Raw genomic sequence first — 27,957 nt, forward strand, 5'->3', positions numbered from 1 at the left:
GCAGTAACGGGTAACGTACTTGTGTTACTATTTCAAGTAACATAGTTACGTTACTCGTTACTACTTCCTAAGTCCTAAAGAAATTACACTTCAATTTTTTACGTGTTTTAGGCGTCAAGCCATGATTTTCTGTGCGTTTTTTCTCGTAAGTATTTAGGTGAAACCGTAAAAAGAGATAAAGTAATTATGTTCAGTTTCTACATGAACATAATGTTTCTTGATATTTTGCCTGTATCGTCAAAACCATAAAATGTGTTAAATCATAATTAAAAAAGTAACGCAGAATCAGAAGTAACATGCGTTACTTTTTACCGGTTGCGGTAACACATTCCTTTTTTTTTAGATAACGTAGCTCTGTAACGCATACCTTTTATTTGCAAGTAACGAGTAATGTATTTCGTTACTTTTTTTTTCGGTAACACCTACAACACTGCCGTTCTGTCGCCGTTCCCCTTCTGCTGGGTAGCACAGGCGTAATGAGCCTCTGACGAGCGCTGGGCCGGTGCTTCTTGCGCGAACACCATGGGAACAAAATCCGGGTGGTCTCGATCAGACAACGGTTTCCCTGCACATAAGCAAGCCTCGGGACGGAGATTTAAATGGAAGCCGCACTTGACTTCAAGAAAGTGTTTGCCGCACAAACGGTCGTTCGCGCGAGGCGACCATACTTTTCGATCCACGGACATTATCCACCTTCTATGCCTTTCAGAGTCTGCCGGGAACTTGCGGAAACTCACTCTGCTGCTTTTCTTGTACATTTTGGCGCAATTAACGGCAACACAGCTTCGCGGCATGCTGAAATGCTATGACGGCCATGCGAAACGTGCACTCTTTTGCCCCCCCGGCTCCGGCGCGATCGCAGCGCCGCCATAGTTCCGTGACGTCAAGCCCGCGTGTCGGTCTATATGCTCCTTGCATTTTGTGGAAAGTGATTACATTGAGTTCGCAGGTATCAAAACGAAAATCCCATACCATTTAATTCAGCGAAGTATCGTCGACAACATTTGTTTGTTGTTTTTTTTTTTGTTTCTTCGGTGATGATTGTAAAAAAAAAGGAAAAAAAAATGTAAACATCAAAAAATGTTTAAAAAAAAAAAAAAAAAATTTCACGGGGGATCGAACCCGGTCCTACCGCGTGGGAACCGGACGTCTTTCCCACTGAGCTACTGGGGCATCTCGATTCTGGAGGATCTCTTTTCTTAGTAATAATTCAGCCGGTAAACTAAGTTGGAAATTTGGCTGTCGATTTTTCTCTAGCAAAAGCACTGCCGGGTCGAAGTCGGGAAGCACCACCCTTTGGGGACATTCGCACCTAGTAAAGAAATCGTACGCGTGCATATTCAACTCGAAGTAGACACGTCGTGCTTGACGTTTGCGCGAGCGATGTCTTCAGCCACGAGAAGGGAGCGACGGCTCGGCGACGTCTTCGTGCAGATCGGCTTGGTGGCCGGGCGTGTCGTACGGGATGAATACCAATTCTTTTGATCAGTCCCAAATTTCTCTTTTAACGGTAGACAGAATTCGCCGGTACCGCGAACGACAGTTCTGAAATAGAGGCCCCACGCCCGTCGTCTGCTGCCATCGCCGTCCCCGCGAGACCCACGATACGCGAAACGACGAACGCACAGAATGCTTCCGGTTGTCTGTGGAACGTTTTTTTTCAATCAACGTATTTACAGCTTTTTAGAAGCCACAAAAAATGGGTTTCATATTTTTTTCTATTTTTAATATTGAGTGTGTGTGCCTTCAGTGACCCACGACTTTGATTAAACTTGGTGGTCGCATCGATACCTTAGAAAACGGCCCGTGACCACGAAAAAGAGAGTGAGCGAGACTCGAACCGGCCAGTTCTTGATTGGCGGTTTTCGGGCGGAAAGAAACCGAATTTCGAGCCGCAAATTCTGTTCTGGGTAGTTGAGCTCTCATATGTCACGTACAACTAAAAACCTCGGCGAGCATAAATACCCTGTCAGTGTCCCTTTAAAACAAAGCGAGATTCACTTCTCTCTTCTCCTCTTGCGCTTTCCTCTGAGGCTTCTTTTTATACTGCATTTGTAATAGAAGTCCGCCTTTTACTTGGTCTTTGTTCCAATGCTTGTTTTTTTGTTATATGTTTTACATTCAAGTGGGTTAAGGCTACAAGCAAGCTAGTGGATTCCAGCTCATTTCCTTTGACTTTAGTCTTTGCATACTTTGTTTCACCTTGCGATGGGCCGCTGTAAACGCTACGAGTCACCCCAGGCAATCCAGCACCATGAGCGGGACTACAAGGTCATGCGGCACTTAGAAGGCACTGGATAGGTTTCGATGGCTCTCGTGCTGTCTGTTGTGGTCCATCGTAAGGTGAAGCAGACTATCCTCGTCGCTCTTGTCGCCCGACCGAACTGACGAGACCCGCAGAAAGACCGTCCCACGCCAGACAAGGCGCAACCGTTGCTGTGAGGGCAACTGAGAAGGAAAGCTGGGTGCTAGCTGCTACTGAGGTTATGGCTTCCGCGAGTCTCGTCTGTCCGGTCTGCATTCGTGCTCCTTGACCTGAACCCTGTTTGAGGCGGTGAGAAGTCAGTTGGACGGTGGTGTTGAGGAGACACAGAGAATGTCAATTAGAATGGTGCGGTATCACCCCATTCATTGTATCTTGGTGTGAAGCTAGCTCTGTCGATGCTGACTGCGCGATTCGTCGTCGCCACAACGCGAACAACCGACACCGAGGTAAAAGAATGAATTGGTTGGTACCGTCTGCTGCCTGAACCCACTGCTCGATCAGCGCGAAGAGGAACATCACAATTCGGACAAGAAGGTAAGAAAAATACAAATTGTGGAAGAGATTTTTCGACATTAGTCGCGAAGAAAATAAACAAGCTGCACGCTGCAAGTTGTGCAACAAAACTATACATGGTGGAGTCGGCATATCATCAAACTTTATTTGCCATCTGAAGAGGAAACACGAGAATGAGTATGCGAAGGATGGAAAAGAGCAGGCAAACAAGCCAAAAATTTAATTGAATACGGTAAGAAATATCGAGCTTCGTAAAGCAAGCATGAACTTGTGCGTTTTAAAACAGATTTCGTGACATGGTCTATACGGTCCCTCGTGATGCGCCGTAGAGGTTGCACTTCGTCAGAGGATGTGTTCTTGTTGCTGAACATGGAGTCACTTCCAGCAGCGTACTAGCCGTGTTGCTGTGCAGGTATTTGGAGAATACAGTTATACAGTGTAGACCGCATATAACATATGTCGCGGGAGTCGCGAAAATCCGCACTATAAGCGGTACCGCGCTATAACCAAAACATCAATTTTTCAGGCCAAAATACATGCCATGAGACAACTTACCTTTGTAAAAGAATTTATTTTATGTTAGATGAAAAAGAAAGCTTAGTTTGAGGAAAGTCTTTATTTCACCAGACTAGTACAGTTCTGTCTCAAGTGTGTCACACAATTTGTAAGAAATGAGCGGCTTTTGCCTGGCGCAGCCTTTTAATGGCGTCGCGGGGTGCAGACGGATGTAGCGAACGTTCAGTATTGGTACCCTAATCACTTTTCTCCGGAGATGAAAACGCATGAAAATTCGCATCCTTCATACGGTACGCGCCAGTAATACCTTGAACTTGAGCACACGCATGAAATGCGTCAAATAAGAAATCCGGGCGATGTTCGAGGACACAAATGCTTAGAAATCACCACTGTAGTCGAAGTAAACAAACACGACGACACGGGCGTTTCTGCCGTCTTGAGAGCGCCGCCACGACATCGCCGCACAAGTAGGTGGATCTTCCCTTCTAATATGTGCTGGGTTATCATAGCGACAAACAACAAAAATTCACAGTCAAGGATAGCGCTTTTACGCAAAACGATGAGATGAACGCCGTCTACGACGACGATTACAACCGACGCCATGTTTGCGGATAGAAGCAGCCGGCCCGCGACCGGCATGCAACGCGCGCGAACACTTCTCCTCGACCTGCGATTGGTCTGTCGTTGCGGTTTGTTTCCAACGCAGCGGAGGGACGCACGCACATGAACGACACGTGCGTGCGTCCCTCCGTCGGTATGGCAACTGAAGCCTCTCTTCGCTTCTCCCCGCTCCTTCGAGCAACCTCCTTGCCCCGCGAGTGCCGCTTGCGCCGTCAGCGCCGTTATCTAGTGTAGCACAGGGAAGCGTGCTCGCTGCTCCGGTCGTCGGCGCGATCGGCGGGCTGTGCCAGAAACCGCACTATAACCGGTATTTCCCTTCGCGCGCCTGCATTTTAAGCGGTATGTAATTACATGGAGTTCTATGGGAGGCGAACCGGTGGTTTAAAAAAACCGCGTTATACCCGGTCCTGCACTATAAGCGGTTACATTGTAAGTGGTCTATACTGTATAGCTGATTTCTGCTCCACGCACAAACTGGATATTTTTATGGTCTTATCAAACCAACACGCTGGCAGCGTATGTCCTAACAGTCAAATGCAAAAAAGTGAATTAAAATGGACGCATCTCCATGTGGTGAATGATGTTGATTGGGGTGAAGCTCTGGTGGTGCTGATGATACTGATTTTATTGTTCATAGGCAGTGCTGATGGAGCTGATTTTTTTTATTGCTCATAGGTAGTGCTGAGTTCCGGGTTGCGTTTCGACTTCATTATTACTGCTTTATGGTCCGTGAAATGCAGAGCCAGTGGTTCTTCTAGCGGATCAGCTTGGATCCGCTAGAAGCCATGGGAACGCATCTCCACCGCTTAAGTGAACGGTCCATGTCAGAAAGAGAATGTGTGGTATGGATCGTGGTTATATACGCAGTAGAGCATTTGACCGCAGCGCTTTCTCGTCTATAAACGTTGAGCCAATGCATGCAAAGTTTAACGCGATTATATACACATTTGACCGCAGTGCCCTCTCCTGTATAGACGTTGAGTGGCTACATGCAACGTTGGAGTGTAGCGTAGTGGTTAAGACGTCTGCCTCGTAAGCGAGCGGTCCTGAGTTCGAACCCCCGTGCGGTCGTACGTTTTTTTTTTTTAAACTGGGCCGATCCCGGAGGCAGTGCAATCGATGTGAGCACCGACGCCGGACAAGGCTAGACCCTAAGGAGCTTCGCCCGTAAAAAAGAAAATGAGTGGATTTAAGTCTTGCTGTTTGTTGCCAGCTACGTGGTAATGAGACCGATGTCTCAAACAAGCATCGACATATGAAGGGGGTTTGTTGATGCTTGCAGTACAATGTAAATAAACACTTTGTGCCACCAGTGCTCCGCTTAGTAAAATCAGTGCTTTTTTTAGGCATTTAGCATTTTTAGATAATTGTCTCTGTATTCGATAAAGTCAGCTTTATGCTGCTTATGCCGGCAACACAATGCAGCTGTCAAGTGCCAATTTTTACGTTTAGGAATTAGAGAAATGGAATGGAATGATTCAGCCATTCCAGGAGTGGGAATGGGCCCAGTGTTAATTCAATTCCAAGGAGCTGAAAGGAATTGAATTAACAAAAACTCTAATTTCCCGGTATGGAATTGGAATGGAATGGGGGTGCCCATTCTGCTACACAGGTCAGCGCATCGCCATTGGAAGAGTCAGCCTGCCAGCTCTGTGCACTCTGCCCTCCGTCACCCGTTTACTCCGTTTTCCCAGTTCGCCGTTTGCTTTTGTGGAGAAGGGCGAGGGAACGCGAGGGTCTCCATACACCTCTGTATAAGCTGCGTGGTTTTGGCACCGCGGCTTTTGTTATAAGCATGGTCCGCCGCCGATACACTTCAAATCATTCAGCTAAAAATGTGTGCATTTCGGTCACAAGAACAATGAACTTCGATAAAAGCGATAATACAAAAAAAGCGATTTTGTTATGAGGGATTACTGTATACTGGCTGTGGCTGCACAGGTGCTCTATTCGCGTCTCCAGCTCGACGCTCGCCCTCCCGCAGCGGAAACAGGAAGCGCTCTAGTGAGGGTCCCCCAATTCTCCTGCTCAGCGGGCACGGCGGAACTGCTCGCAATGGTGGCTTGCGAATTGTCATTTCTGAATGCAAACAACACTCTTCACTGTCCAAACGTAGTGCTGCAGCCGGTATGGGATTGTACCTTACTGTAGAGTTTTAGTATTGCGCATAAAGCAAAGGCAAGCGGTGTGCATTTGCGTTAGAGTTGCGTGCCCTACGTTGTGCATGCGCCTCATCACCATAAGCCATCCAAGACCGCAGTTTTGGGCTCCGTGCACGCGCAGTGTGGAACACGCAAAGTAACGCAAACACACAGCGCTTGCGTTCGCTCGTATACGCAATACTAAAACTTACTACTGTTTGACCGGTTTCCAACGCCAACGAAACACGTGGTGCTGCAGTAAACAGAGGTGCAAGCACGTAAGCGTTCGTTCGAACTGGAAGGGCTGAGATTGTCAAGACGACGGAGCGTAAAAATTAAAGTACCTAAATGTTATGAAAAAATTGGTAATAAAAAAAAACATTTATGTTTTGGGGAACATTTTGTCTGGATGAGTATTGGCGGCGATTTTGGACTTTTGCCCATTGTCAAAAGTCGGGACTTTGATAGCAAAATTTAATTTACCCACAATTCATGTAATTTTATATAGATTTCTCACATTACCTAGAATGTTTTCATTGATTTTAGACTATTTTTATTTTATTACTTAATTAAAAAAGCTGCAATTGGCAACAGTGATGATTATTAGCACACTTTTGATTGTCATATGTGTTTGCACGTTTGAAATTAGATCATAAGCAACAATTATATTAGAGCTTGAAAAATTATGTATTAAAATATCTTAATTTTAATATTATTATTAATACAAATCATGGCAATATATGCCAAGATCACGAAAATATGCCATTTAACCATAATAGTCTTTCCAGAAATGTTTTTTTTTTTTTTTAGCATATGAAAAACTTTGACATCGTTTTCAAGATAGACAAACAGTCAAACACTGGATGCAATATAAAGTGATATGCGTCACGTGTTGCTATAAACACACACACACACACACATTTCAGCTGTCTGACATGGATTCCATCTTTGGGTGGTTGCAGTGAGGACAGCGTTTGTTACTTTATACGTTTTGTGTACATATTGTAAAAATTGGAATTATTCTCTTATTCTTGTGCTCGGAATAATGTTAAACCAATTAATCATCTACATACCCAAAAACCCATTAAAAGGCCCGCAGTTCATTAATTCCCATGACAATTATCTGAGCGAGAAAAGGCAGCGAGAACGCACAAATGTAAGCACTGATGTTTCCAACAAATCCAACAACTACAAATATCAGCCTGGATCGAACATGTATGTCACGAAATGAAGTTTTCACGAACAACGTCTCTAACTAAGTAATTACGATGTGAGACACATCTTGAGTTATGAAAGAATCTAAAATTAAGACCTATATCGAGAAATCAAATCCAAAATAGACGTTAGTTTCGGTTTAGCTCCCGAATTAAAATGCGCATCCTTGCGTAAATATTACACTAAACACCATTCTCGTTTTTCAGGGTAAAAAGGTGACTTGCGCTCATAACAGCGTACCTTCCTTGTATTGCCAGAAATAATTTGTGTTGCTTCGTGAAGCCAGCACACTAGACAGGCTCAACAGCGGCACGCATCTTTGACCCTCACTATAACCGCCAATTTGGAAAATGAGTGGCGCCACCTATAGCTAGTTGGAGTCGCGAATATGCGCTTATGATGATTGCTAGTTGGAAATTTAATTTACAGATGTCAAGTTGATGATACTCGGCACTTGAAGAGGCCGTTAATGTGGTTCTGTCTGATGACAAAGAAGAAGTCATAGACTTGGTAATCTTGCCACAATGAAACGGAGGTGATGCAATGATCGAAGAAAAAGGGCGTCGATGCATCTATGACATCTAAAATGTCATAGATGGCAAAAATGAAGTGCATACTACAGATCACGATGAGACAACCGTTGGGCAGTGGATCAAGAAAAAGAAAAAGGTGCACGGATTGGACTGACAGGTGCAGAAGATCTTCTCAAACCCAATCACTTTTACAGTTCTCGATTCACTTCGCACTTTACGGCCTGATTTGGTCGACACAAACCAAAAAAACTTATTTGAGGCATTCTTCAGTGATGAGGTTGCAGAACCGTTGATTACCGAGACTAACAGATACGCCCGCCACAACAATGATCACCAGTTCAATCTCACAATCAATTACAATTCCAATCTCCCAAAACTAGGGATGTCGCGAACCACCCTAGGTTCGATTTCGAAAGGTTTCGATATTTGCGAAGCGAACTGAGGTTCGATTTCGAAAAATTTCGATATTTTCGTACCGACCGAGGTTCGATTTCGAAAAATTCGCAACTTTTGACCACAGCGGAGTTTCGAATTAGAAAATTTCGAAGCTTTCACGGTTTCCAAAATTTCGAATTCGAATATTTCGAATATTTTTTTACCTCAGGTTCGATAAATTCGAAGATCTCGAAATTCTTTGTAAAAAAAATTCGAAAACTTCGAACGCTTCGAATTTTTATAGACATGAAGTTCGAACAATTCGAAGATTTCGAATTTCTTTTTGCATAAAGTTCGAAAAGTTCGAAGGTTTCGATTCTCTTTTAACGCTAAATTAAAAAAAAAAATTTCGAAGATTTTGAATTTCTTTCTAATCCTAGTTTTCAAAGTTCGAAGTCCGATTTTCAAGTTTTTCCACAGTTTCAGTTTCAAATAACGTTTTCACGACTCACTGGTTTTCACGAAATCAAGTTTAGAAAACTTAGCGTGTGATATCTAGATTCTGCGAAGTTGGTCAGGCAATTAAATGAGACGACGAGTGTCCCGGATGGTGCTGGAATATTTGGCAGTGCAGAATTGTGACCGCCAGCCCTGGGGGGGGGGGGGGGGGGGGGGGGGGGGGGTCTTTAACCTGCATCACGCAGTAGTGATTGCACGAACACACTGTTTTACGAGACTCTTCCAGTTCGAAACGGCCAGGGGCGAACAGGAGGTTGAGGCTCAGAAAAACCTTGAAGCGACCTGGCAAACTACCTCGCCACCCCTTGCACGCTGGTAGTAATCCGATCCGGTGAAGTTTATAATTGTCCTGGAGGTTTATTTTCTGGGACGGAGGAATCGCCTCGCAAAAAGCACAAAAGCCGACACAACTCGAGGTCGAGGAGCGTTCTACCATACAAGTGGCGTCGGAAGAGGAAAAACGGGGGGAAAGAGGGTAGCGGGGGGGGGGGGGGGGGGGGCTTCAGCCTCCTTCTCCCCCTTGCAGGTATTTCGAATTGTTAAAGAAAACAATACGGGGAAAGAGGGCGTGGTCGAGCTTATTTTAATCTGAAATTATTTATGCATATGTATAGCTACTGTCGCTCTTCACTGCATAAAAGATCGCGTAGATGGTCATTGTTAGAAACTCGTTGTCAAAAGGCACTGCTCGTCACATGCTTAGTGGTTCGGAAGTTCAAAGCTGTCTTTTCGACCTAAACACCTGTGCCGATAGTAACAAAAAAAAACAAAAAAAAAGAATAAATGCGGGAATAAAAAGCAGGAGAAAAAAAAAACTATCAAGAATTCGTCAGAAGTGTTCTATTCTTGCATATTCGGAGGTTCAGAACTTCGAAACAAGTTTCTTTTCCCAAAATGTGTACAGACTAAAAGAAACACGTCCCAGGAACGTGAAGCGAAAAAAAAAAAAGTTTTCTTTTCATGACGTGCTGAACTTGAACACTATTAGAAATCTTCTCCCATGAGTTAATTTATTCCTTAACGTGAAAAAACAATAAATATATTATTTCGTATTCTGCAGATGGCAATGATATGTACTGTCTGTGGTGTTAATTTAAATGCGATATCTCAAACAACTTAGGCGAAAATAAATATCAAGTTTAGGTTATAATTGCATGCAGATACATGTTTGGACATTTCTTCGAAACTCAAGTTGAATAACAATAATCACATCTTAAGACGGCACTTACCTAGGCTATACGTAGATCATTCTTAAAAAAAGTATAACATATCTACCATAAATAGCTCTGGCTGCAGCGTGCTTCAAATCTGGCACAAACGATAATCGTCAAAAACCCGTCGTCCTTCCTCGCCCCTTCGGGGATTTATTTCTTTAAACCTAAGCATGCCAGAACATTGAAATAAACGACATTGTATTTCGTAAGGAACGCAGCACCGCGTGTAAAAGTTCGAGAAAAAAAAATTACGAATGTACCCCACTACTTGAAATCAAATGAAACCGTCCGCCGGTCTTTCGAAGTTCGACGAACGTCGAACTTTTACCCTAAAAGTTCGAAGTTCGTCGAACTTCTGACTTTTCAGAATCCGAAAGTTCGAAACTTTTCAAATTCTCTTGATAAATAAGTTCGAAAGTTCGATATTCATCGAATTTTTTGGTCAGTCAAGTTCGAAAGTTCGACAAGCATCGAACCTTGCAGCGCAATAAGTTCGAAAGTTCGAAAAAGATCGAATTTTTTAGCGTAATAAGTTCGACGGTTCGAAAAGCGTCGAACTTCTTAGCTTAACAAGTTCGAAAATTCGACCTCCGTCGAATTTTACGATATAGAAAATTCGAAAAATCGAAATCTTTCGAACCTTTCGAACCGCTTGATTCGATCATCGAAACTTCGATTCGAAAAAAGTTCGCGGCATCCCTACCCAAAACTGGACCTCTACAAATTTTTGGCCATTCCGTTTTTGACCGGATACCACTCGCAACCACGAGAAGATTTGTATTGGTTTAAAGCAGAAAACATAAACGTGTGTCACAAACCCTGGCGCCGGCCGACTCTCCCACAAGCTTTTTCTTTGAGATTTTGCGCTGCTCGCCGTGCCCCTCCGCCAATCTGCCTTTTTAGTGGGCCACCTCGTGTTGCGGCAACCACAAATGGGAAGACAAAACCCTGTTTTGTTTGTTTCTTCTTTTCTTTCCCCAAGGGGTGCCCTCGGTGCCGACAAAGGCGGGAAATACGCCGCCGTGGAGAGGGACGCTTTTCGTGGGGAGCCAATGGTTTTTTCGGGAGAGCTTTTTGGGTCGTCGAGGGGACAAGACGTTCGTGATCGCGGGGTGAAGTCAGCGGGAATGGCTGCCCGGCAATGCGATATCTTCCGAGTCTTGGCTATTGTCACTGCCGCAGTCTTCCTGCCAGCTCACCACCGCCGAGAGCTCGACGATGCCCCTTCGACACCAAATTTGAGTGAGACCCGTCCATACTTTTTGAAATTTACTTTTGCGGACATTTTATTTTCACTTGCTCTCCGTACGTGGCTTGCCTCTTTTGTTTCATTGTCGTCTGTATTCTGGACCTTTGTATCGCTCTAGTGCGCCAACCGTTTTCTTTATTGTTTCTTTTGGTTTGAATGTTGATTGAAGTTCCGTAAGGAACTTTTTGTGTTCTTTTTTTGCAATGTATTGTTTGCCTATGTGCCAAACTTTAAAATTTACATTTATATTTTTTTTTCTAAGCAAATATATTGTTCATTGTTCAAACTCTATGTGTCCGCCTGAGCTCATTCCGTTCTTCCTTAACTTATGCACACGCACCAACTGCGTGGGCTGACCGGCCTCAACAAAAATTAATGTTGTCCACAGTCGTTGTAGAGGGCCGGCGGGCAAACCGTTAAGGGGAAATCGCGCCTCTCACCTCCAGGCAGGGGCGACTGTGACAACGTGCCTCTCGTAGGGAAAGTAATGAATCCATTCCAGTTTCGTGAAATGAAATTATACATCCGCGCAGCCGACAAGAAAGCACTAGACGAGGAAGACAAGATTTCCAAGCTGCGTCCGCTGCTAAACGAGGTCAACAGAAGCCTCATGCAATGCGGCGTGTTTGCTACAGAGCTCGGTGTAGATGAGCAAATGATTCCCTACTTCGCACGTCACAGCTGCAAGATGTTCACCAGAGGAAAGCCTATTCACTTTGGGTATAAACAGTGGGTGCTGCTGCGTTCATCATCAGGATACCCTTTAGACGTTGATATCTACTGCGGAAAAAATTGAGTCATGGGGTTCAGTCAGCACTGATATGTGTTTCCGTGCCCACTAACCACTGTATCCATAGACAACTTCTTTACTTCTTATAATATTTTGCAAGAGCTGAAGTGTCGGGGCTTTCGAGCAACAGGAACTGTAAAAGAGGCGAGATTGAAAAAGTGCCCGCTTGAAGACAAGTTACTCAACAGGAAAGTATGCCGGGAGTTTGACACGCGTTGTGACGGAGAAGTGCTTGCCGTGAAATGGAATGACAACAGATGTGTATGTGTTCAACTAACTATAACCGTGTTCATCTGACAATGAACACAGCCGCTAGGGTACAGTCAAACACAACGCGAGAGAATTCAAGTGCAACAGCCCAGGCTAATCCAGCAATATAACGAGCCTATGGGAGGCGTTGATTTGTTTAACAGGCTTGTAAACGACCACTGGCCCACTCTTCGTGGAAAGAAGTGATACTGGCAATTGCTTTCCAATATGCTGCTTAATCTGTGGGTGGCAGCATGGAGGCTTCACGTGGAACTGCACAATGGGCCTTAACATGATCAGCTGCAATTTGTATGACTTGTAAGTCGAGGACTTTTTGGCGAAGTTGCCCCCCAACAACAAGTACACGGACCATGTGGTGCCTGGAACTTTTGCAATGCTGCAGGAAGTGGTCATCATCTGGTACCTTTGGAAGACAAGGGTATATCCGGCTTTGAAAAAAGAACACTCAAATGGTGTGCAAAAAGTGTGACTTTCAACCATTGCTGCTCAGTGGACTTCCATAGGTGGATTCAGCAAGCAATACGAATCACGCAGTGACTTCCATGGAGGGCTTCAGAGAAATGCTGTTCCTGGTCATTGTTCCCCTTTAGGAACCTATTGTACTGTTGCGACCGCTTATATTGAAATAGCGGCTATAACAAAGGGATTGTGATTCCCCATTTCCGTTTGCACTTTTTCAATGTGTTTGTGCCTGTTTTTAGCAAAGGAAATTGAGCGACTCCCACAAATATAGCAAAAAGAAATTTTTGATAATTAAAAAAAAAAGGATCAAATTCTGAACGTTTACCGAGTTGCAGACCGCCGCCCTTTGCTGCTGCGACCGAGCAGCCTCTCGGAACGAGCAGCAGAAATGCTTCAAAGGCTGCCGGTAATAGCCCCTGCATCGACGTTTCCTCTCTGCTTCTTATGTGGGGAGTGGCTCTTCCGCATCACAAGCGGAGAATCCGTCGTGGCGTGCCAATAGGGGCGTTCGGAGTGCTAGCAACAACGTACCAATGACGTACTGACGGAAAGTACCTAGATTTGAGAGAGGGGGCCAATTTAATTTATTGATGGACTCAGGTGTGCCTGCATTTGGTTGTCTCGGTGCCGGCGTGGCGAGGGAACCGGGCAGAGGGGCGGACACGCTTGCGAACACAGTGAACGCTTTTGACTCCTTGCAGGCTCCAGCTCGTTTTTGCATAGGCGGCCCAGAAACCACACACAGTGATGTGATTGGCCTAAGCCATTTTGGAGCACCTTTTGGAGCAGCCAAAACAGTGTTTTGGAGCAGCAAAAGTGGCCTTTGGAGCAGCCAAAACAGTGTTTTGGAGCAGCAAAAGTGGCTTTTGGAGCAACCAAAACAGCATTTCGGTGCAGAAAAGGTGGCTTCTGGAGCAGATATTCTTAGAAAAACAAATATATGTTTTAAGTGCTGGACAAACGAAGGGCACTTTGTGTTGTGATGTGTTCTGATGGGACGTGTTGTGACGGAACTCGCTGCTTTTGTTTTACAGCCGAGACATCCCACAAGTATACAGTGCTGTAAGCGTTGCCGAGCAAATGCAAATGCAAATGAAAAAAAAAAAAAAAAAAAAACCTTTGCCATTGTTTTATTGGTTTCTGACGTGCCAGAGTTTTATAAAAAGTAAGAAAACGTAAAACGATGGACTGCAAGCGTCCCGGCTGGTGCCTCTATCGTGCAATCATGTTCGCATGCAGGTAAGGGCAACTTCGACAGGCTTGCAGTTGCACATGCTTCGTCGCGCGAGCGAAGGCAACGGCTGTTCAATCGAAACCGAAGCCATGCCACTCCGCTCCCTCGCTACCTGGTTCCCAAAATAGTATGCAAAATGTAATTGTCGAGCACACGACAATAAACAGTCCAGCGGAACATGCTTGCCAAGCCGGCACCGATGTACCGGCTAAAAACACAGAAAAAAAGAACCTGATTACATTCCTAACGAGCGTGTTGGTAAGATGTACTAGATAACAGAAAGTATAAAACAGAGAGAGGACGAAAGACAGACCAGTACATTCTTTCCTGAGCGCATCGATATAAGACATCGCGAGCCAGAGTCAAAAAGTTCTTGAAACGCTTTGTGCAACGACTGAACTCGTGAAAAACAAGCGCGATGTGCGGGTTCAGTGTGCAGACATTGCCTTTTTTGCTTTAGCTCACTTCTCTTCATCAACTTCCTTTCGCGGCATATTTTTCACGTACCGGGGTCCCTCTCGAAAGAAAGCCCACCGAGAGAAATCTAAATAATCAATACTTCGCAAAGCAGCCTTAGAGTTAAATAGGGATTTTTGTAGCAGTGTATGATTTAAACAAGAACAAGAATGTCGACGCGTTTCAGTTTAGAAAGCGCCATATCTGCAGCGATGTGGGGACGGCAACACACAACGTCGCGCGACCACAGCGACTGTGGTTGCGCGAGCGCTCCAACTCACAAAGTGACCCTCGCCGTGCAAAAAGGTGGTTTTGATGGTTTTGTTTCACAGCATGACGGCATGTCCGGCACACTAAAGTCGGACCGTCCGCGCACGCCCGCGTCTATCGTTGATAGATATATATATATATATATATATATATATATATATATATATATTTTTTTTTTTTTTTTAAATGCGAGAGGCGAGACGAGATGCTTGAGACGACGAGAGCGCGAAACGCGAGACGGCGGGAAAAACCGTGCAAGACCGGATAGACGATTGATGCAGGGTACGTAGTTCGATGTGTCGGGAGGCCGCTTGCGCCACCTAGCTCACGCATGCTCAATTATAGTTCTCAGTATAGTTTCGGTTTTGAAAGGCGACCAAAATTGGCCCTTTGGCGCAGATTACCCATATTTTGGCAAAATGTAGCAGGATGTAGCAGGGTTAGCCCCTTGGCGCAGTTTGGCGCAATTGGCGCAGCAATCACATCACTGCACACAACCCCGATCGAGCAGTTGCCCCCTTTCTTAAATCTAGGCTCTCTATGCCGACGAAACACAAACTTGAGTGCGAACTCGGTGCCGTGCACGCTTTGTTTGCTTCGTGTTCCGTGCCGGCGTCGCTAGTCGGTATGGTGCCTCCTGCGCGAAAGTCTAACTTCGCTCAAGCACCGATTCGGCAAATCATCACCACTCAATGATGAAGGGTCCCAGCACTGCCGGCACCTTGACAGGCAAGACGAAGGCAATCTCCTTGAAACAAAAAGTGTACCGCCATCCTTGACAAAGTGCGCACCGACGTAAAGGATGCAGTCTACCGCCAGCATCCTTTTCCGCGGCGGCCGTCCAAATTCTTGAGGGGTTCTGGACGCGATTCGTACGTAGCTTGCGGGATTGTCTTTCAATCGAAGCTTCTTGCAGTTTGCGAGAAGCGGCTCCAACCTAGCAGAGAGTGCGTGCAGGAAAGCCCCGACCACTTTCTGCAGGCACAATAAACATGCCCATAACAGCCCGTGTTGCCGTTTTTTTTTGCATTACTTTTATAGAGTTCAGACTAACGAAGAGGCGGATATAGCAAAATGGTTCCACTTCCAGATTCCCGTCGACTTCGTTATAACCAGTGTCGACAGTCCCGTCCTTAATGTAACGAAGTCAACGGGACGGCGAAAAATTTGATGTAAGTAATAATTCAATAAAAGTGACAGAGCCAAAAAACAGCACCAGCAGCCTTCCAGGTAGACGGAAACACTGAGGAACACTTTAATCATATATTTAATCAAACAAACCTTGGTTATGAACAACAAGCAGCAGCTTCACCGAGTAAAAAAAAAAATTAAGTGGAGTTTGCCTATGATTTTATCCGGGCATCAGTTCTCCTCGAAATGCTCCAGGCATCGCAAGGACACTGTCACCGTCGCTGCACTCCCTTGCTTAGAAGTAGCCGTAAGATGTTTCGTGTCTCCGCAGTCATCAGTGTTTCCCAAAGTGCCTTTCCCACGTCGCTTCATGTTTACCCTGGTTGCACGCAAGGTTTACGACCGCAGCATCCGTGGCAGGAGCAACAACGAGAACGTCCGCACCGACAAGCACAAACAAATAAATCATCCTCGGTGGCTTCACCCACATGTTTTCACATCACTCCTGTAGAGATCGTTGCAATTCTCGGAATCGTGCCCTGGCTCAGCAAGCACGTTCGCAAGAAAAAACCTGACGTGCGCAAGGCAGCTGGTGATCTTTCACCTCCATGTCTCGGGCGCACTTTCTCGTGCATGAGAAACTTCTCGAACCCGTCTAGTATGCTTTGCTTGTTCCGTAAAACGGTGGACAGTGTCAAGCAGCCGATGCTGGAACGTCAAATTCTTTGGAGATTTTGGATTGGGCTGGAAACTTTTCTCAACTTCGCAGATCTAAGCGGCTTTCGGTAAACACTACCAGTCCCAATTGATGCACGTGTGCGTGTAACGTGTGTACGTCACAGGTGTGCCTGTGCAGGCAGGCATGTCGAGGCTCCTGAAAGGATGATCCCCTCCGGGCCCCTCCACTCCCTTGAGGCAATTCCGAAGGAGTCGGGCAGCACCGGCCGCAGGTGCCGTGAGTAGCGTCGTAACGTGGACGCTGCTACCTGCCTGCGTCGGCGCATCGGAAGTGGCACACTGCCCTCCGTCACACGTTTGTTCCATTTACTTGTTTGCCGTTTTCCCAGTTTGCCGTTGGCATCAATGGAGAAGGCGGACAGAACGCAAGGGTCCGTGTGCCTCTGTGTAGGTTCGCGTGCTTTCGGCACCGCGGACTACGTAAAAAGCATGGTTGGCCGCCTATATACTTTGAATAATCCAGTTCAAAATGCGCACATTTTGGTCAGGACCACGTTGAACTTCAATAAAAGCAATGATTTGAAAAGAGTGATTTCGTTACGAGGGATTACTGAATATGTAAAACCGCTATGCCACTTTTAATAAAACTTTGCACCGAAGTGCTTTGTGGCAATTCAGAAACAACTTAAAAAAATTCACACTATATGTTCATTAGAAATTGTATCGGCATTTCAGGGGTTAAGCTAATCTCGGCGCAGGTGTCACTCAATTCTTAGTGGAAATGGCATTTTGGCGCAAGACATAGTACTATCGGAAACAATATGAACGTGAACGCGCCTCCACGTGTCGCCGCTAACTGAGGCGCCGCCCTGCGGCGCCGTTGTGAAGTTTTGCGCATGTGTGTAGAAATCCTGTCGCCGTTCTCGCTTTAATTGTCAACCCCCGTCTGTCGTCTGCTATGCGCGCGCTGGCGGCCGCTCGTGCTGTCGTCTGCTATGCGACTCGTGTATTTCCGTCACAACTCAGACAAACGACTTAACATGATTCACGAGTTTCCTGTGCGATAACGCAATGTCCACATTTGATACGTGATAAATAGCTGGCTTCTTTTATTGGGTCGAGATACAGCGACAACAGACAAATGGAATAAAGATAAAATATCTGCAAAGCTTAGCGTTCAACTACGGTGAGCCCGGAAAACATTCAGTTGAGTGAAAAATGGCTAGAGTTCCTGACGACGAACGGATCAACATAGTTGAGCTGTCCCTCCGAGCTATATGCTGGATATCGCCCTCTCAGAGGGCTATATCCAGCATGATTGGAAGACCGCTGAAAATGGTGAACCGGATAATACAAGCATATAGGGACGAGCTGTCCAGGGCAAACACAACTCGCGTAGAAAGCGCGTGCGTCCGCCGGAGCACGCAATGTTGTGCGGCAAACAACAACACGAGCGGGCGCCAGCGCGAACACGAGTCGCATAGGAGACGACAGCGTGAGTGGCCGCCAGCGCACACAGGAGTCGCATAGCAGACGCCAGCACGAGCGGACGCCGGCGTGAACACGAGTCGCATAGGAGACAACGGCGTGAGCGGCCGCCAGCGCGCACAGGGGTCAAATAGCAGACGACAGCACGAGCGGCCGCCAGCACGCGCATAGCAGCCGACAGACGGGGCTTGACAGTCAAAGCGGGAACAGCGACAGGATTTCTACACGCATGCGCAAAACTTCACAACGGCGCCGCAGGGCGGCGCCTCAGGTAGCGGCGACACGCGGAGGCGCGTTCACACTCATATTGTTTCCGATAGTACATATTCATTCGTTGCAAAATTTGGCACAAATGGCACAGCACTCCCATCACTGCCAGATTCTATCCAAAGAAGGCCGAGTCTGGCTCTACCTCCGCAATTTCAAGCTTTTTAAGGCCCCAACTTCCCCCCCCCCCCCCAAAAAAAAAAAAGAATTTTGACCCAAAGAACTGCGCTACCTGAACCGTAGCCATTCTTCTGACTCGACCGAATTCGCAGGAAGCCACCAAAGAGCCCGAGAGCGACGAAGAGAACAGAGAGGCGCACCTTGTCCACGCTGATCTTGAGGAAGCGGGTCTCCAGGTGCTTCTTGGCCAGGATGTCCAGGTGCTTGTCGACGATCTTGCAGCGGAAGGTGCTGCCCCGGTAGAAGTGCACGACGACGTTCTCGCTGCGCTTGCACGCCTCGAAGAACTCGGGCTCCGAGGAGAGCTCCGAGTACTCCCCGTGGCCCTTGGACAGCCAGTCCCGCTTCTTCTTCTCCAGCCGCTTCATGGCATCCAGGCGCCTCTGACGTAGGCCTGGGTGGAGAAGGGCGGTCGGTCCACGGAAGCACGCGTTCAAATTCTAATGCACGCCAAACCACCCAGAGAAAACATTATTCTAATCCCCATACTGGAAACATGTGCCTTGTATACCGCTTCCCCCCTAAAAAATACATTTGTTCATGGATCAATGTTCAATTTACGACTCATTTCGAGTTGGGAGCAATTTAAAAATGTGTATCTACCCCCTTTTCAGGGTTATGGTCTATACCCTGTGTATAAACTGCCGACAAATTTCCGAAACTAAACAGGAAAGAGCGCATGTAAAGTTATCGCTCCTCCCTGTCGGGCATGCGATTCGTCATTATCATGGCATGCTCCACTTGCTCAGGCAGAGCTGGCGATCCACGGGGGCCCGAAGGACGGAGCGTTAACTTTACCGGAGCTTTTTCCTGTTTAGTTTCGGTTTGATGCCATTTACCAAAGTGACATTTCTCAACCCCGTAGCACCTGCTAGGAAGTTTTTTATCCAAATTTGACGACATGTCTAGACCATATTGTGGTCGGTCTTCAATCCTCTAAATACATTATGTGCCCTAGAGCGAAAAATAAAAAAAGTTAGTTAAAACATTTTAGTAAATGAGGTAACTAATTACCTAATTTCACCTTTTTTCTAGAGGCTGCCATGTCCATCAACACTTCCCCAGGGCTTAAATTACTCTATCTCACGTTACCTCTTTTTGAAAATTTGGTGCAGCTAAAAAAAAAACACCCTGTATGTGATATAAGCTTCGCTGTGAGCTAATAAAGCGGGTGTTTGTCAAGGTGCACCCTGTACAAGAATTTTTTCTTTTTTATGCGGACTATGCACTGGGTGCAGATTATCTAAGAAAATGCTTTTTTTTTATCTGAAATTTGCTTTTGTACGGAAAATATGACATGATGTGCATAGATGACAGTTGCTATTTTAATCAGATTGCACAGAACACTACAGTTCCTGCAGTGCTGCATGGCAGAATAGCTAAATTCAATGACCCAAAATGATTTTCGAGGGTTGACCATGTGGTGAAATGATTGCCCACCCCTTGCAAGGTAGCTTGCCGAGAAGGCAGCGCAAAACATACTGCAGCACTCAGACCAGTGAAATACCGATTATAAAGCTCCCTTTGGGGTGCATTCACACAATTGTGTTTTTTTCCGAGGAGAAAGTTCAACGAAATCAAGATTTGAGGCCCCAAGCACAACGTCACGGCTGTTCGCTAATCTTTCGAGCCTGCGGGAAATCACAGAAAATCTATGACCGTCTCGCAGGACTCTGTTGTCTTGTCAGCTGTCCCCGCCCCTTTTGAGCAATGAGGTGCCTTTTTTTTTTCCCCACCTTCTGTTCGATGAACCCCAAAGGTGGCAAACATGTTCACGAAAAGGTACACTCCACCGACTTGTATGCGCGCAACATGGTCGTGCGACCGCCGGCTCAGACTTTGCGCTCGGGCGATGGAAATCGAGATTTGCAAGGTGCTCCTACGTCCGATGGCGAGAGGATTGCACCGAATCGGACGACATTCGCCGGTGGCGACGGCGACAGAAAAAATCGGCGGCGGGACTGTTTTTAGTGTTTAGTTCTGAAGTAATTGTTCGTCTCGCGGTGGCGGACCCGCTAAGCCTAATGAACGAAGCGACGCTGCGCAGTTTCTCTTCAATGGGTTTCGTGAAAGTTTTTGAGGAATTTCCACGTTCAGTAAGAACACGTTATCAAATAAAGAGAGTACTGATTCAATGTGGTTCGCATTACAGGGCGATACGTCTACGTGTCTAATGGGCGATGCTTGTACGACACTCCACCGACAGAAAAATAGCGTTCATTTAGTATTTAATGTTCGCCTGTTCTGCCGTGCGCACGACTGCAATGGTATCGCAATCACTGCCAGATACACGACGAGTTGACGCATACTTCCAAACTCTGCCAAAAGTTCCGTTTTCCAAAGATCAAAGTCCATGCTACAGACTGTTCTTTGTTTTTTTTTTTCAACACGCTTCTAAACGGTACAATTTAACCTATCAAGGTCATCATGCTACGAAAGTACATTGTGCTCAGTATGGCGCCCGTGCATTCACGAGGGCACCTATCAAACTGCTCTGCCATTTTGGCCGCGAGGCGGCTATGCAGTTGCTTCACCTCGGACAAAATCACAGGGTCGTGTCGTCGCGGGGTCGATAGGGATATCGAATTCTGCTCCCGACGTGCCGCTTTCTCTCCTAGACATTGGATGGCGCTGCAGGCACCCCAGTCTGGGCGAGGAAAAACCTCCTCGCCCGTCGATCGATATAGTCGGGAAACCGGAAGGCAAAAAGCCTTTAGTACTCCGGAAGGCACCGAAAACAGGCAAGTGTGTGCGACCGGATCTAGGGTAATCGCGGGACACGAGGCCTGGAGGAGCCCTCTTTGTGTTTAACTCGGACTTTATGGGCGTTTGTAAATATTTGTGTAATGTCGCGGGTATTTGTAGTTAAGATTAAGTGTTTTGTAGCGTTGTGTTTTATTGTACCAATGAACGAGGAGCGGAATCCCGCTCCCATGAAAGAACCAGGCTGGACTCGGGTTGTTGACGGACCACGTGGAAAACGGCGAATCGGTGGCGGTACGCGAATTCCTACATCCATCATCAATCATATGCTGTAGAAGTTTTTTTCTTATATCTATCATAAATGTAAAGGAGTCATACTCCGTCGCCGCTCCGAGGACGTCGGAGCGCTCAAATCCCAGCACTTGAAATTGGCTAAAAAACATCCCGGGTAACTCCACTGGCGAGGAGGAAGTGCTCCACTGAACCTAGGTAATAGGGAAAAAGTAACCACCTGAAGTCCCCGATAGATTCATACCTTCAGATTTTCACCAACTGATAATGCACCTTTCCCGTCTTCTTCAAGCTGCCCCCACCACGCTTTTCTTCCAGAGCGCACATGGGGACAAGCTAGCATACTTTGGCTGGAATTCATTTACGTTTACAAATAAACCAGAATAATAGTTTATTTTTCTATCGAGGTGCAGGGCCCGTGTGCATCATTCTGCATTCCTCCTAGACACAGGAACTGGTTTTCACTGAATTTTCTTTCTACTTCTAATTATTAAAAAAAGAGTGATGTGCTGAGAATCTTAGCATTATAGCAAAATAAAACCTCTAGGCAAAAGAGGAACATAACCTCTTTGGCTTAGCACTCGTGGCACTGACAGCACACAAACACGCGGAGATATTGCAATTATTGTGCGACATGCAACACTACCGCTCGCATCGCTTAGGAGTTTACATCTGGCGTCGGAACAATTGACGACACGATAATAACAACTTGAAAGGTATTTGTAGAGTCAATGATCCAAAATGTCCAATGCTAACACTTGCGAGCCAATTGTGACGTGCGATCGGTGCACGTTTCCGGGTGAATACTACGACCCGAATGTGCAAACCTCCAGACCTCCAACAAAAATGGTTTTGTAACACGCTTCAATATGCAAGCACTGAAGATCTACGACAAAGCAATGCCAACCGAGGAAATCGGCGCATAAGTCCATGCTAGTTTACCCCAAGGACAATTAACTGCTAAAGTGGGAGTGCTGGTATAGGTATGTCGCAACTGTGCACAATTGGTCTAAAAAGAAATGCGACTTGTCCCATGCACTCTATACATTAACTCGTACAAACAAATCAGTGCGCCCCTGTCAGCGCCTTGCACATGTGATGTAGTGCGGACAAGGTTGCGGCATCCATTGTTATCAACGGCAATATCACTACAATCGGTTCAAAACCGTCCCGCACGACTCATACTTCAAAAAACTATCACCATACATTTAGCATGGCAGCAACGAAAATTTTTTTGGGTTCACCCGACCTCTCATTCCGCACACAAGTATTGCGCGTGCGCCTACTTCGCAAGATCTATCATCAAGCCCAACGTTGCATCGGCTTATCTTAACGCAACCATCTTATGTCTCATGCCGTCTCGATCATCATTCTATAAACTAGGTGTCCCCCACTGTCGGCCATCACATTTCTATCCGTCTATTTCACCCCCAACATCGCCGGATTAAAAGCATCTCCCCGCACCCATCGTCGGCATTCCTGAGAGTGCAGAATTTAAGGATGTAATTTCTGATTTTGTTTCGTGTTCCGATTAACTATGTTGGCTTTTTTGCGTTCATTTAACTAGTGTTTGCTTTCATATGTGGTATTCAATCTAGCCCACACCCCTTTGTAATGCCTTCGGACCCCGAGGAAATAAATAAATAAACAAACCCTCGGAACTAGATGGGGTTAACATCCGTCCGAGTCCGAGTGCTCTTTATTACGTAAGAATTGTTCATTCTCTGTCTTCCTAGCAACATCTGACGACTCTCGGGGCCTCGGCCAAATGGACAGGGCTCGTCATGCGACGAAACTTCACACGAATGATGGAACGTACGGTGATTCACCTGTGTGAATGTCGCACAACGGGCGCTAAATCCTGATTTAGACGATGAAATCTTCCTCCGACGTTTTCACTCACGAACTGGCTCGCGTCGTAACGAAACAGAGATGGCAGTACAAATTGCCACCGCTAAAATATGCACATGGAATCGCATCGTGCCAATTAGGCATAACTAGTCGGCTGTTGTCACCAGATACGAGGCTCAATGTCCCCTTGTATCCATTGTTTACAGCGAGCTGATTTAAGCCACACACCCTCTACAAGTCAACAAATATTTAGAGGCCCACAAGTAGTTCGTAACACAAAAGGGCTTTCTTCGCAATTGCTCGGTGCTCTCTAACGACGAACCGGGAAATATCTTTTGATGACCTTCAAAAAAAAAAGTTTAACCGACTATTGTGCCTATATTGTTGTTGCGAACGAAGGTTTAGCGAAATTAAGGTGTGTTGCAATCGAAACACGATCGCGGCTCCCACTATTTTGACTGCCAAAACCTTAGAGTATGAACCATTGAAAACAGCGGACAACTTCATTCGCTACAGCCACGCACACTCAAAGGGAACCCCGGAAAATGCTCATTACCACGATGACGGCGCATCGACCATCGGCACAATGCGTGGGCCCTCGATGTCTGAGCAGAAAGAAGCTCAGAACATAGACCAAATGGTCCAGCCCTCTCGACGGCATTCCCGCCCTCACTTTTGAACGATACAAATAAATCTTACATGAGTCGTCGCGAAATCGCCCGTAGCAAGACGCTTCCCGCAGGGGCAGCCACAGTTCGACGGCACCCGGTTTTTATTTTTATGCAGCAGATCCACACTCCCGGGCACGCCGGACAGGCAAGAAACGTGCGTAATTGATCTCGACACTTCCCCAGCTCTCTCGGTGCAGCCGCAGCCTACAAAACTCCGCGGCACTTTGAGAAGAAGACAGGTTTCTGCCAGTTTCACCATTGCAATGCCTCATCACATGGCGCCTCTTGCCCAGACTCCAGGCCGGAAGTGCATCTCAAGTGCGAATGCCATAGCGGGACGTAAGAAAGCCGGGTCGGAGTATGGCGTTCACTCCTATGAACACATACAACTGCTCCATAAAGAAAAGCGACCCCTCGTCACACAATCCGTAAAGAGTCGACAATGCAGCAAAACTCGGTAAACAATTTTTCTACAACTGTAACCGAGAACAGCGGCGCGTGTCTTTGGACAGTCCGTCCTCCAGCATGCACTATATGCCTTCCACTATGCTTGAGCAGTCTGCACACGAGATGCACGCGACATTGAAGCATTGTCGAAGGTAGGAAGCCTCGTCAACAACTATAGAGGGCTCACAATAAAGGCCTTGCATAAGCCAAAATGTCACGCGAGCCACCGCGGAATAGCCAAGAAAGGATTTGCTGCATGTGGGGCAAGCTATTGGGGAGGAGGACAGACCGTGACGCCCCAAGCGGTTAACCTAACAACTACACGGATGGGGACAACAAATATAATGACGCAGCGTTCAGCCGACATAACCGAACGCGGCGTCAGCGTTCGGCTGGAGTTCGTGTTCTCCGGCGAGGGGGAGGAGGGGCTCTGTTGTTTCCACTCGGCCTGCATGAACAATGCAGCATGCACGATCCCAGCTCATCACAAAAGCCGAAGTGGGTCAAGCTCGCATTCTCTGAGGATAGATCCGGCACTTAACGTCGCTTCGTCGATTGTTAGTATTGTTTGCATTAAACTGCGCCCCGCGCTCTATTGTAGAAGATGACATGGCCATGCTCATAAGGCCTGTCGGCATGTGCACAGGCCTTGTGTTGAGTAAACACCAAGCGTGGGGAAAACAAACGGGTCAGAGCACCCCCTATAGTTCGATCTCCTGCCCAATACTTTGATCTTGGAACCGTTAACCGTCACGGTAGCGATGTAGGCAAAATATAAATGGTTGCGCGTGTTCCACCACCCTCCATACCCCACCTGGGGAAAGGATCCCAAAATATCCAAAAGGTCAACTACCCTTTAGAGTGCCAAGCTGCTGGTCAAATGACACCTATCGCTGGAAATCAGGTTTCTCTTTCTGCTACCAGCCCATGTCCGTCGGCGCCTTGTACGTCAACATCGTACAAGCCGCGTCCCTACTCGACCGAAGAGACGCGTAGAGATTTTGAGAGAAAAAAGCAGCTTTCAACCTTCCAGGTCGTCGTCGGCCATTTTCTCCAACTTGTCGATCTCGGCGTCGAGCATCTCCTCCGCAATCTTGGCACTCTCCATCAGCTGCCGCTCCAGCGCTGCTTGAATGTTTGCCGCCATCTGTAAAGGCCGATTTTACCGTACGTTTCGTCATCTGTTGGTTTGCTCGGTAAGGGACAGCACACGACCCTCGCAAACTTATACACCTACGCCGATCTGTCAGAACATTACTTTAGCCAAACTATTATAATGTCGCGTAACTAGTGGACTTATCATGTAATTGCTGTGCGACAGCACGAGTTCAGTAATGATTTAAACCTCTCGCACGAAAGAAACGTCGAAAGCACGCAGGCGTTTCTTCGAAACAAGGCGTGGGTGAGGAGCGGTAACGCAGATGTGAACAAGACCCCAGATCGCAGACGCAACGACGACTTAACTGCCATAGTAATGGTATGAATGGTGGTATGACACTGTTATATTACTGAGGGGAGAGAAGTGATCTCATACCTTTCGTTCTTTTTGCCTGAAAAGAAACACCGCTTCCACTGACAGAACCCGAACGACCACAGACGGACGCAAAAAACAGGATGGTGGCAGGCGATAGCGATTGACTTTCTGAAGTGGTTCGAGCTTTTTGTAGATCAGTGATCGTGAGCTTGTTTCCGTTTTAAAAGCATTGGGGTATAGATTTATTACAAGCGTATTGAGTTATTACAATGTACCATTGACGTTCACCTAGAAATTGAAGCAGACAGCGCAGACCGCGCAGACAGCAACCAGTCGAAAATTTACTTTCGGTGCTTCCGGTACACCGCCAGCCGCCATGACAGGGAGCAGTGAACACTTCCGTTTCGGAACACTGTAGTTTCGGGTTTTGTTTGCATGTTCGTGTGTTCGGCAAGGTGTTCGGTCTTTTCTTATGCTTTTCCGCGTCCACCGGCTCCCTGAAGTGCTGCAGTGTTCTGCAATTGACTGAGCAGCATGTGGAATCAAAGATGCACACATCGGACTATTCCGGAGAGCAAAGGAACTTGATCAGAAGACATAGAGATCATACATACTAAGTCTAGAGGAAAAGGTCCGCCATTTTCCCATGCATTCTGGCTGCCGCAAGCGGCGGAGTATGCAGGCAGACCCTCGGGGTCCCACATGGTTACCAACTGCCTTCGATTTCACAAATATATCACCAGAGCAGTGTCATGAACTTCAACAATCCACGAACTTACCGGTGGAAAGATATTCGCGTTCCTTTCGAAGCTTTCTTTTTGCATAGCGCGCGCATGTACGGCCTCGAGTCAACGCTAAACTAAACCAGATACCCGGCTTCGCCGGTGGGGCGCGGTTGAGGAATACGAAACCGCGCAACCACCCGATTTCGGAGTTTTGACAGAAGGGAAGTTAATGCAGCGTAATGACTATATTGCTTTTTATAAGCTTTAGAATAGCTCAGAATTTAGTTTACAACGTTAAATTATCACTGTTTATATTGCTGAGAGTTTTCACTCTTCGCGTTTACCATTGCGACTGTCGCCCTTCAGCTGGCAATATCGGTTTCTTTCTCTCGTGTTCTGTCGCTCTCTTTCGCGATCGTTCACTCGGGACCCAGGATATCGGCGCACAGGACTTGCCACTCCTCCTTACCCACCTTTACCCCCCTGTCAGAAGAGGTCTATGAGACCTCTTCCAAGACCGACGCGCCCCATCGCGGAGAAATACCACGCAGTACACTCTAGGAACTGGTTGGCCACTCAGTTTCGGTTTCGACTGAGCAGCTTTCACCTTACGCTATCACGCCGCGACCGAACGCGCTGCTTGCGTTTTTGACTATCTGACTTTTCACGAATGTACTTGCAATAGACTCATTCTCGAGCGATACAAAAACGAAGACCGGGGCACTTTCCTTGGTTCCCGAAACACCGGATATTGTGCGTGCGTATGCAAACGTAGTAAATACAAAACTTGAAAGTATAAAACAGAGAGGACGAGGACGAGAACAGGACATCTTTCATTTAGCAACAACATAGAATGGCACAACGATAAAAAACCGCCCCCAAGGGTCTCAGCGTTCTCAAAGAGGGAAAGGAGATACTAGTTATGAAGGAAAGGGAATACACTAAAAGAAAAGTTTGAAAAGCGCATCAGTAATCAAGTTATTTTCGATTAGTTAGAATTAAACTTGGTCATTGTCAGTGATAATGCAGAATTATTCTTGTTTGCAGTCCAAAAAGGGAATTGTACTATAAATATAAGAGTCTAAAAATCTGTAGCGTCACGACGAGGTGTCAATATTCTAGTTATCTCTGGTGTTAAGAATTCGACCTCTGTCTTTGTCAATGATAATGACGGTGCAGAAATGTTGTTGTTAACAGTCCCCATGGCAAATGACTCGATGATTTCTCTCCCAAATCTGTTGTTGTGCCCTCCCAGTATCTTAGTATTAGAAAAATGAGGAGTACAGTCATCGCATGTGCGGCTGTGAACGACAATGGGGTGATACGACTCGGTCGAAGCCTTTGATGCTTCCAAGTTATGTTCTCTGAGTCGGTGGTTGACGCATCTCCCAGTCTGTCCAATGTACT

At 46.5% G+C, this 27,957-nt stretch overlaps 1 protein-coding gene across 1 annotated transcript in view; it reads right to left on the reverse strand.

Moving 5' to 3' along the window:
* LOC120840707 (thioredoxin domain-containing protein 9) overlaps positions 1–26,020 on the reverse strand; it is a 51,820-nt gene extending 25,800 nt beyond the window's left edge. Inside the window, exons 1-3 of the mRNA XM_040211337.3 lie at positions 25,886–26,020; positions 25,378–25,498; positions 18,529–18,782 (exon numbers count right to left, since the gene is read on the reverse strand). Of these exons, the coding sequence (XP_040067271.1) occupies positions 18,529–18,782; positions 25,378–25,498 (375 nt within the window). The 5' untranslated portion in view covers positions 25,886–26,020. The remainder of the gene's footprint in view (positions 1–18,528; positions 18,783–25,377; positions 25,499–25,885) is intronic.
* Between the last annotated feature and the right edge of the window lie 1,937 nt (positions 26,021–27,957).

Source organism: Ixodes scapularis, unplaced genomic scaffold (assembly GCF_016920785.2).
Source record: "Ixodes scapularis isolate PalLabHiFi unplaced genomic scaffold, ASM1692078v2 PGA_scaffold10__122_contigs__length_95168666, whole genome shotgun sequence".
In the NCBI taxonomy this organism is placed as follows: Eukaryota; Metazoa; Arthropoda; class Arachnida; order Ixodida; family Ixodidae; genus Ixodes; species Ixodes scapularis.